Source organism: Rosa chinensis, chromosome 4, assembly GCF_002994745.2.
Source record: "Rosa chinensis cultivar Old Blush chromosome 4, RchiOBHm-V2, whole genome shotgun sequence".
Taxonomy (NCBI): Eukaryota; Viridiplantae; Streptophyta; class Magnoliopsida; order Rosales; family Rosaceae; genus Rosa; species Rosa chinensis.
The window spans coordinates 41717560-41728988 of NC_037091.1; the positions used below are offsets into that span (position 1 = coordinate 41717560).

Below are 11429 nucleotides of genomic sequence, written 5' to 3' on the forward strand. Positions count from 1 at the left end.
ATCTGTACCTCATCTCCACATAAAAAACAAAGGCAAAGTTTAAAAACCCCTCTGAGCCATGTTCCCCTTGGTGAACAACATAACAAAGTAACCAGCACCTACATTTCTGAAAATTTTGATTGTTAAAAAAAAAAAAAAAAACAGAGAGAGAGAAAACTTTTGAGTAAATATTATACATATCGTATATACCATATATATGTAGATTGTATTACACATGGCTGGCACAGAATTAATCTATTAAGATCTTCATCGGACGAGACTTCAATCTTATAGCATAAAAGAGATTTAGATAGTTTGATTAGTTATCATTGTGTTGATATATATGGAGGTTGACTATTAGAAAAACACTTTAAAGTTCAAATACGTGTGCAGGAAACATCCTAAGTGGTGTTATTCCCCTCTATAACTATGGAGCATATTCAGTTCACCAATAGTGGAGATTTATTAGCGGGTCAATCACCGCCAAAACGGGTGACTTGGTTTTTTCTCCTCACCTATGTCACCTCCGGCCACGGAACCGGTTTCAAAAGGACTACAAGGTCCTGTCTAGTCGCTGCCCTAGCTCCACCACCCTCCATAACCGCCAATGGCGGCGTATTGAAGAGGATATAGCCAAAACAAGTTGCAACTGGATTCTTCCTCCTTCGACCACTCGAGCACCGTCATCATGCACTTAGGTTGTTTTTCTCTCTTTCTTGAGGTTCCAATGCCACCAACCATGCACAACAAATCGATATGTGGAGGGAGAAAGCATAAATCAAAAATTTTGGCCAAAAACCTTTCAAAGTAAATTTCTCATTCCTTGTTCATATATGGACCAGGCTCTAGTTATGAAAGTTATAGACAAGGTAGAGACTAAACCAATGCCACTAGAATCATCCGTTTTGGTGGTGGTTGACCCGCTGATGAACTTAGTGGTGAGTTCAGTTTCGTTTGGTTTGGTTTTGAGCCAAAACTGATTATCGAATCGAACTTGAACTTCGGTTCGATTTTCTACTTTTGAGAGTCCAAAATTGAACCAAACCGGTCAGATTCGATTCAATATTTTTTTTTATAATAAAAATCATTTAATAAATATATTTTCGTAAATCATTTAAAGAATTTTCGCACTACTTTGATTTTTTAAAGTTGAGTTGTTTAGTTTTCAACCCCTGGACTTATATCAAATGGTGATTGAGCATAGTTTTTTTTTTTTTTTTTGTCAGTTCCTGACCAGATGAACATCACTGCATTTGCATCTCTGAAAATCATGTTGAATTTAGTTTTAGATTAAAGTGTTTCGGAGTCCGCTTTGAAAGCTGTTAATTTGCTTTGTTGGAGGATAATTTTGACGTGTTTATAGTCGTTGGAGGAAGAGATAAGTTGGTGCCTTTGTTTTCTGTTTTGGTCAACAATTTTTGACGTGTTTAATTAGACTCATTTGACCAAGATACGAGTCAATAGCTTAATCAGTTTTGGTTTCCAGGTCTCTTTTTCTAGGGTTGTTGACTTTTTCTCATGGCAGTTAAAAACTTTCTGTATAATTGTATGGAAATTATCATAATTGTATTAGGGAACTAACGTATATAATACCGTTCCTTTCTGTCAGAACTAACGTATTTAAAACACAAGTAGTTTAGCTTATAAATAGAAGTCTTTTGTCAACTGGATATATAGGATAATTTCAACCAGAATCAAAATTAGCAAAACGGGAGTTTAATATTAGTATATCAATAATGATCTAATATTGGCCAGTCTAATTATATCAGGTTCATCAGTGATCAATATGTAACGACGGTCACCAAGTAAATGAATCCAGGTGGAAAGATTTAATTTATCCAATTAGTTGAGAAACGGATAATCCTTTTTCTACGTTGTTTCAATATTGGTTGCCCTGAGGTCGTCTAAGTATACAAATATACCATGAAAGCACACATCTCGTCGAGCTAGTCTCTGCTTTTTCTTAAGTTGTCTGAAGGGGTCGACTAGTATAAATGCTCTACAGCCTGTAAAATCAGATACTAATTGATGATTAAGGTATAGCAAATTACTAAGAAGAAGAAAGCATGGCGGGGGGATTTGGCGCCGAAACGGGAGGCAAAGAATTTGAAGCAAAGATCACACCACTTGTGATCATTTCTTGTATAATGGCAGCGAGCGGAGGCCTAATGTTTGGTTATGATGTTGGAATTTCAGGTAACGGGAACTATGCCTCGAAAACTAAGTACTGTTTCAAGCTATTTCCGGCATGCACAAGAAGAAATCAAAGCTTATGTTTATGCAATTAATAATTAAATTTGACGGATCGATGCAGGGGGTGTTACATCAATGCCAGACTTTTTGAAAAAATTCTTCCCGACTGTGTATAAAAATCAAGAACAACCAGGACTTGCAGGAAATTACTGTAAATACGATAATCAAGGGTTACAAATGTTCACATCTTCATTGTACCTCGCCGCTTTAATAGCAACATTCTTTGCATCGTACACAACCAAAACACTAGGTCGAAAGGTGACCATGTTGATAGCTGGGATTTTATTTTTAATTGGAACAGCTTTTAATGCCGCAGCAATGAACCTTGCCATGCTCATTATTGGGAGGCTCTTACTTGGTTGTGGAGTTGGTTTTGCTAACCAGGTTATTTTTCTCTATCTTAAACTACTACCAATTGCTAGTTTAGTTTTACTCGTGTTGTACAGTACAACTGATAATTTTGCACAATTTTGTTGTATATATTTGACAGGCAATTCCACTTTTTCTTTCGGAAGTTGCACCCACAAGAATTCGTGGAGCACTTAACATACTCTTCCAGCTTAATATCACCATTGGCATTCTCGTTGCAAATCTGATCAACTATGGAACTGCCAAGTAATTAAGCCCCATGATCTTCCCAATTGAAAACACACACACACACACACACCGGCCATGTCTGTTTTATATTTTCTCCCTGGTTGATGATAATAGGCACAGTTCATATAACTATATACCTATCTAAATACTTCAATAATAAATTATGTGGGATTAATATCACAAGTCATTTCAAATCATCAACTATATTTTTCGCTTTCAGTTTAGTTTTAGACTCTTAATACGTAACTACTAGTGATTAAATTGGTTTGTGTCACCACACAGACTTACAACGGGATATGGTTGGAGAATATCACTGGGTTTAGCTGGGGTTCCGGCACTTCTACTAACGGTGGGGTCTCTTGTTGTAGTAGACACTCCTAACAGTTTGATCGAACGAGGTAAGTTGGAAGAAGGAAAATCAATTCTTAGAAGAATCCGCGGTGTTGACAATGTTGAACCAGAATACTTGGAGATTGTTGAGGCAAATCGTACGGCTACACTAATTAAAAACCCTTTCCAAAATCTCCTAAAGCGTAGGAACAGGCCTACTTTAGTCATTGGAATGATGATGCAGGTCATACATTAGTGTTTCTGAGTTTCAATCCCGTCATTTATAATTCGTGACATAGTATTCTGCTTGTTGATCTATGAATACTAATTTCTTTATTAATATGCATGTTACAGATATTCCAACAATTTACAGGCATTAATGCAATCATGTTTTACGCTCCAGTTTTGTTCCAGACTTTGGGATTTAAGAGTGATGCCTCCCTTTACTCATCCGTAATAACAGGACTTGTCAATGTTCTCTCAACCGTTGTATCAGTTGTCGTTGTGGACAAAGCTGGTCGTCGAATGCTCTTGATAGAAGCTGGGATTCAAATGTTTCTTTCTCAAATGGGAGTTGCCGTAATTATGGGACTTAAAGTTAAGGATTATTCTAACAACCTCGGACATAGCTTGGGAATTCTAGTGATTATTCTCGTTTGTAGTTTTGTAGCCTCTTTCGCATGGTCTTGGGGTCCTCTAGGGTGGTTGATCCCTAGTGAGACATTCGCTGTTGAAGCACGCTCGGCTGGCCAGAGTATTGCTGTTTTTACGAACATGCTCTTCACATTTGTTATAGCACAAGCCTTCCTTTCAATGCTTTGCCACATGAAGTCTGGCATATTCGTTTTCTTTTCAGCTTGGGTCCTTGTCATGACACTTTTTACCATCTTGTTTATTCCTGAGACCAAGAATATTCCCATTGATGAGATGAATGAGAGAGTGTGGAAGCAACATTGGTACTGGAAGAGATTTATGGATGGCTTTGAAGATGGACCAAAGGGCAATTGATGTGGGACGAAATTTTAGCTAAATTCAACAAAGAATATCCAAAATGAAGAAGCGTCGTCATATTAAGAACAACAATTTGAATATTGAAAATTGGTATTCAAATATTATTAAGATACTCGTAAATTGCTCTTTTGGATATATCAGGTTTCTCGAGCAAAATTTCGGTTGGGACCGTAAGATACAGATTGGCGTCATTTGGAAGTTAGGTATTCTCTTAAATCTAGGATTTTATTTCCAATTTTTATTAAATTAGTTTTCAATGTCTTAGTCTATAAGGAATTGTTATTTACGTTTTCTAGTTTTATTAGATTTAGGATTTGTGCTCTAGCTATATAAGCACCTTATAAGATTAATGTAATTTGAAGCGTGTGAGTTATCGAATAAAAGTCAAGTTAGAGAAGTTTCTCTCTAATTTCTTATAGCTATGCCCGTATTCCTCTAATGGATTTTGCTACTAGATTCTTGCTTGTTTCACTTGGTGTAGGGGCTCCGTGCGGCCCGGTTACTTATGCTTGATGACTTCATGATTACAACTCCCCAACCAAGAAGCTCCTCTTACTTGGGGACTTCGGGGACTTGTAGATACCTCTACTAGCAAGGTTATTTGCTACATCACCAAGCATAAGTAACTCTCTCTTTGGGACACCCACAAGCCATGGTGAGGCCCAACCGAGACATGCATATTGTAGCCCTATGTTCAAGCTATGCCACGGTATCCGAAAGAGGCAAATACGTCGCCGGGAAGCCACCTTCCCGGCCTTGTCAACATGCCCTCACAACTAGGCTTTCTACACTAGAATAGTGGGTTCTTGTCCCACATCTAAGAAAATGTAAAGGAGAAGCATTCCTTCACCTATAAAGGAATGCCTCCTCCCACAACTAAAACCATCCCATTACACACTTTGTAATCCCCGTGGGCCACAAGGCCCAAACGCACATAGTACAATATTCAAGTGGACGTAGTCTCCCGCTAAGGCGGAGATGAACCACTATACTTCTTGTGTGTGTGTCTCCCTTACTCTCTCTCTTTCTCTAAAGCTAACTAGAGACCCCCTCGGATCTCTAATGTTAACATTGGCGCCGTCTGTGGGAAGCCAACACAAAGGCTTCGTCACCTACCACGAACTTTGACCCGAAAGTGTTGAATTAACACTCGTTCAACATCAAATTGGGGCCGGTCAACGCCGAACAAAGCTGATCAATGGTTGGCCAACTTTGATTACAGCCGGTCAACGCTGACCATGGTTGGTCAATGCCAACTTCACAATTTTTTTTTGCAGGTGCCAAATTGCTCTGGACACCCAGAGATCTTCTCTGGACACCATTCCATCTTCAATCATCACCTCCGCTCCGCTGAGCTTCAGCGCCGAGCTTCTCCTCTGCCGAACTTCTCTTCCGCTGGCCATTTCTGCCGATCACACACCTTTGATCCGCCAGATGAAAATGCTCCGCTTAGCCGGTAAAATGCCCCGCTCCGCTAACAGGCAACGGCCTCCGATGAGCAGCTTCACCGCTAAGCATCACCACTATGCTTCTCCACGGGTCATGCTCTGCTGGATGCGAAAGCCAACCACCACTGGCATCCTCCGTCGGCATCGTCGTTAGCCAAAGTTTCCCCGCTAGCCAAGCATCGCCGCTAGCCATCACTCCCTCAGCCGGTCAACCTCCGCTGGATAACCATCATCACTGCTGAACAAAACTGCAACTTTCCCCACACCCAGAAAAATACTCTGGGCACCATGGCACCATGAAGCACCGCCGGGAAGTCTTGACACACCGCCAAGTAGTGCACTGCCAAGCAAAGTAGAGCCATCCGCCAAGAGCATCCGCCTGGAGCAACAGCACACCAACCTAACGCTCACGCTCATCACTTTAACGCAGCGCACCTCCTTTCTCTGCACAAGAGGCTTGCAGCGTTTGAAATTTCCATCGAGCATCTTCTCACTAGAATTCTCTCTGCACCCATACCCTTGCCGGAAGCTTCTTCACTTCTCGAACTTGAAGTCTGGCCATCTGCATACTTACTCTGCATATTCACCTAAGGTCAAGCTCAAGATGATCGAAGTGGTTGTGTTTGCATTTATAGATTCTTTGGTGTTTCAGCTCAAATAGAACCATGCAGATGACAGTTGGGTTTAAACTTGCACACCAACTGTTCGATGTTTTGCCCCACAGGGACTGACCTGTTTTGTTGCACACAATCTCATTCGATCACAAACTCTTTCTCTTATATGGTTCCTGAGAAGATTAGCTGTATCAGGTTTATGTTCCTTCAATTACCTGGGACACCCGACATGTCAACAACATTCAAATTACAACCTCATACCAAAGATAAGTCGTCCTATCATTAATTCAAGCATGCTTTCTGCATCTCGGTGGCTGCATTACTTTTATGACATGTGTTTGAGGCATGACCAAGTGTTTGTGAAATCTGTTGGCTTATTATACCACTTGGACACTTGAAATACTATGAGCCTTACATATATACACTTGACTTGCCAGTCTAACTGCATATGGTAAATTTGGCTATACTTGTATGCAGCTCACCGCTTCATACATAGCTCCCAAGCTTATTGACATGCATACATATGCATGTCTGCTAGCTAGCCACATGTCTCAGTAATTGGTCCATAGGACACATTAATTTAATTACTTGCTGCCTTACGGTATAAGCTTCTCTACTTCATGTTCATATGCCTTGATAAAATTCTATCGATCTCAAATGCATAGTTAACTTCATGATATGTGTATATGCTCCCACCGCCCAGGTGCGACTGAGTATTGTCCGCTGCAATTCAAGCGCATGCATGTAATCATATATGTCCATTTCTGCGGACACTTTTCTGTCTTGGTATATATATGCATGACCTACAGCACAACTGCAGCACACATATACTTAATTGATGATAAGCTAGTCAATTATACAAGCTAGTTTTTTAACTTATATACTCGTTCCAAATATTCAATCATGGTTGCAATTAGGCATTAGTGCCAAATTCTAAATAGCTTTGCTGTGAGTTTGCTATCTATCCTTCATGATTCTTGCCTATATATATGTCCAATTACACATATATGTCACATAGCTACATTATTATGTCTTCTTATGTCAATCTAAGCTCAACATGCCATGACCACAAAATGGGCCGGCTCTCACTTTTGGCTTGAAATGAGATATAAACTTGCACTTGCTCATACTTGCGAATTTCAGACATATGGTTGTTATGTAATCATAATCGCACAATACTTCAACACAATTACATGAAGTCTCAAATACATTAGTCTCAAACAATTGCTAATCCTCCATATTATGTTAAGGACTCAATCACGAAACATCGTTTCAATCAACGAAATCATTGGTCTTCTACTAAGATGCCTCGCCGGAGCAATGGAGCGTCATGCTTGGACAACTCCAACATGATTTGGATACCTATACCAATTTCTCCTCCAACTCGCTCCAAATTGGCATAAGATAAGAAATTCAATTATTTCTATCGACCATTCGACCTCAACTATGAGTTGACATACATTATCGGAACACTTTATCCGCCAAAGCAATGGAGCATCATGCTTGGACAACTCCAACATGATTTGGGTTCCAATGCCAATTTCAACTCCAACTCGCTCTAAATCGGCATCAGATAAGTAACTATATCTTACCTTTTACGCTCTTTCAATTTGAGCTAGTGCCATGCCAATGCCATGCTTTTATAAACTCTTAAGCATGCCTACAATATTTCGTAGACATGGCAACGCCTTCTAGGCCTTACATGCTAGATATGCCATGCCTCACATATCGATCTCAATGATCTCTAAGCATGCTCACAACAACTACAAAATGTTATTAGCAACTTTACTACAAGCACATGCTATACGCATATGTCATGCTTCTATTTAATTGCAACTCAATTAAATAAACATGTGATATTCACTTAAACAAGCTGTGCCATGCTTATTTGTTGTTCATACAATTCGCAAGATTTACACGTACATTATATATAAAACATTTTTTCTAGCCTCTTGGCCACCATATTTTGTCAATCCCTCCCTAAGGGAAGGAGACCTAAAAGGGTCTAAAGACTCCACGAGTCTATGGTCCACGACCAACCGCCAAGCGGTAAGGCAACGCCTCATAGTAACAGTGACCACTACGCGGCATCGTAGTCAAGTTTTTCTCCTCCAGGAATGAGTAAATGGATTGGTTAAGGCAGCCCACGGCAGCCATTGATCTGGCAGTTAACTCCCGACACTTGGGTATCAAAGATTAGGTTTGCTACCTAACACCCACTGCTTAAACGCAGTTCCCCTCATCAAACAATTTTCCAACCATACGAAGGTCTATAGCCAGGAGTTGGGGACTCCTTGGAGGGCCTAGCAGGGGCCCACCAGAAAGGGCACAAGCCTTCGCTCTAGTCAATTCTAGATGGACGACGCACTTGCACTAATTATGCTTGCAATACGGCACAAAGTAACGATTTGATATCAACCCCGCTGAAAACCCTCCTTGATTGGGGACTTTGGGGACTTGTACATACAGCCCAGCATAATTAGCAACGGTTACGCTCATGCCACATGACATCACTTTCGAGCTACCTGTTAATGCCTCAGCGGCATCCTTGAGCTTTCAAGCTCCTGCCTCAGCGGCATCTCCGAACTTTAACGCTCTAGCCTTCGCCGCAACCCTGAGCTTCCGCTCATGCCTTCGCGGCAACCCCGAGCTTCCCGCTCACAAGCTCTCCGCTCATGCCTCCCCGACAACCCTTGAGCTTCCGCTCAAGCCTTCGCTGCAACCATCGAGCTCCCACTCATGCCTTCCCAGCAACCCACGAGCTCCCGCTCATGCCTACCCAGCAGCCCTCGAGCTTCCTGCTCATGCCTTCTCGACACCCATCGAGCTCCCCGCTTATGCCTTCCCGGCAACCATCGAGCTCCCCGCTCATGCCTTCCCGGCACCCATCAAGCTCCCCGCTCATGCCTTCTCGACAACCATCGAGCTTCTTGCGCATGCCTTCCCGGCAACTATCGAGCTCCTCTCTCATGCCTTCCCGGCACCCATCGAGCTCCCCCACTCATGCCTTCCCGGCAACCATCGAGCTCCCCCACTCATGCCTTCCCGGCAACCCTTGAGCTTCCGCTCATGCCTTCCCGGCAACCATTGAGCTTCCGCTCATGCCTTATCGGCAACCCTCGAGCTTCCTGCTCATGCCTTCCCAGTAACCCAGAGTTTTCCGCTCACGCCTTCCCGACATACCCGAGCTTTACACTCATGTCTACTCAGCACACCACATGTTAATGGAACATTGAATTTTTCTACCATTTGTCGATTACTGATTATGACAAATTGAATTCTTTTCGCATTCCATTAATACGAGCGACAACCAAACAAACACAACCATATGCGTATTCATCATTCACTAATTACAAACGCTTGCCTTCATGGCACTCATGCAACTTACATCGACTGTAACCTCAAATCGACCACGTTCGTTCTCTTGCGAGCACCACGCGCATCATATGCAATCCGTATACTCATTCTTAGTATGCCCAAACAACCATATGCGTTCTCGAGTTTATACGTCATAACCAATCATACTCGGCGCCATTCACATGTATACATCAACATGTATCACGCACCTCATACATTCGTATATGCCAACACATATCAATGCAACTCACATTTTGTTGCCCACTGCAACGAGCATTCTACATATGCGTGTTTTTGTCTTTGTTATGCAGGTTAACGAGTCTTTTCTTGCTTACAGAGTTCGGGGACTTGTAGGGGCTCCGTGTCTCCCGCTTACTTGATGACTTCATGATTATAACTCCCCAACCAAGAAGCTCCTCTTACTTGGAGACTTGTAGATACTTCTACTAGCAAGGCTATTTGCTACATCACTAAGCATAAGTAACACCCTCTTTGGGACACCCACAAGCCATGGTGAGGCCCAACCGAGACATGCATATTGTAGCCCTATGTTCAAGCTATGCCACGGTATCCGAAAGAGGCAAATACGTCGCCGGGAAGCCACCTTCCCGGCCTTGTCAACATGCCCTCACAACTAGGCTTTTTACACTAGAATAGTGGGTTCTTGTCCCACATCTAAGAAAATGTAAGTCTGGACTCTGGAGACAACATTGGTGCTAGAGGAGATTCATGGATGATGATGAAAAAGGGGATGCTTGAATTTTAGTAGTTTATCTCTTGAATTTGTAAGCCTTGGGTAAAAAAAATTTGTCAAAAAAGAAACCTTGCAGTAGTGGTTCTTCGAATTCAATTGTCCATTGAGGATAGTGATTTGAAACATATTTCAGTTTCCACATCTTCAGACATTTGCCATATTGTATCAGCCTAGCTAGTCATACACCGAAGAGTTCTTTCATCCCATAACTTGGGAAATATAGAGCATCATACTACAACAGTAACAGAAGCTACCTCTTTATGCATGAATTACTAAGTAATCATCAATGAAAGCAAAAAAATAGGTAATAGGCAAAAAGGAGCGGACTAATGAATCAATCTTATTTGTCTTAACTAGGTTCTTGCAGTACATAATAATCCTACAAGCATAACTAAATTCACCAACCAAAAGTTCTACAAGTAAAACTACAAGTGTTTTGATACTATTATAGCCTCAAGCAGAAGAAGCTCCAGCATCCTAGATGGATTCTTTCCATGCATACTCTTTCGTCCCATTCTTGTCTATTATTTTGGTGAAGAAGTTTGGTGGAGCCACCACCTGCCTTGATCGGATTTGAATAATGCATTTATCAACCAAGTCAATGGCTTCTTCCACGTACAGACATGCTACTACGGTAGTACCTATCCATCAAGAAAAGTGCAAAGTAGGATCCGTAACCAAACGCTCCATTCTCAATCTTGTGGAGTGAAACAATGTAGTCAATGTTATAAAGCGTAAGGCTCTGTCTTTTTGTCTTAGCCAACCTTGTAAAAATTAAAATTTTGTTGCAGGAAATATAGATTTAGTGTGACTGGTCCGAACAGGATTTTAAGTCCTTATTTAATATGGAGTGTAGATTTAACCATAGTTTTCCCATCTATGTTCGGAATAGGATTCCTTGTAATATTATGTAATCTCTATACTCTTGCCTCTCTATATAATGAGCAGTATTACTAATGAAGAAACACACAATTCTCTTATAGTATATTACGTTATCAGCATAAGCCCTAAGTCGAGCACCAAAAGGCCTAAAATAGTAAAACCCCATCCACCACCGCAAGTAAATCTTCCCTTGCTCAGCTTGCC

General features: G+C 41.4%; 1 protein-coding gene across 1 annotated transcript; it reads left to right on the plus strand.

Annotated features, from left to right (window-relative positions):
• Window positions 1-1817: 1817 nt before the first annotated feature.
• LOC112199324 (sugar transport protein MST4) lies at window positions 1818-4586 on the plus strand. Its single transcript, XM_024340355.2, has 5 exons — window positions 1818-2175; window positions 2294-2616; window positions 2723-2847; window positions 3112-3403; window positions 3514-4586. The coding sequence occupies exons 1-5, from the start codon at window positions 2046-2048 to the stop codon at window positions 4165-4167; spliced, it is 1524 nt and encodes a 507-aa protein (XP_024196123.1). The 5' UTR covers window positions 1818-2045; the 3' UTR covers window positions 4168-4586.
• Window positions 4587-11429: the final 6843 nt, after the last annotated feature.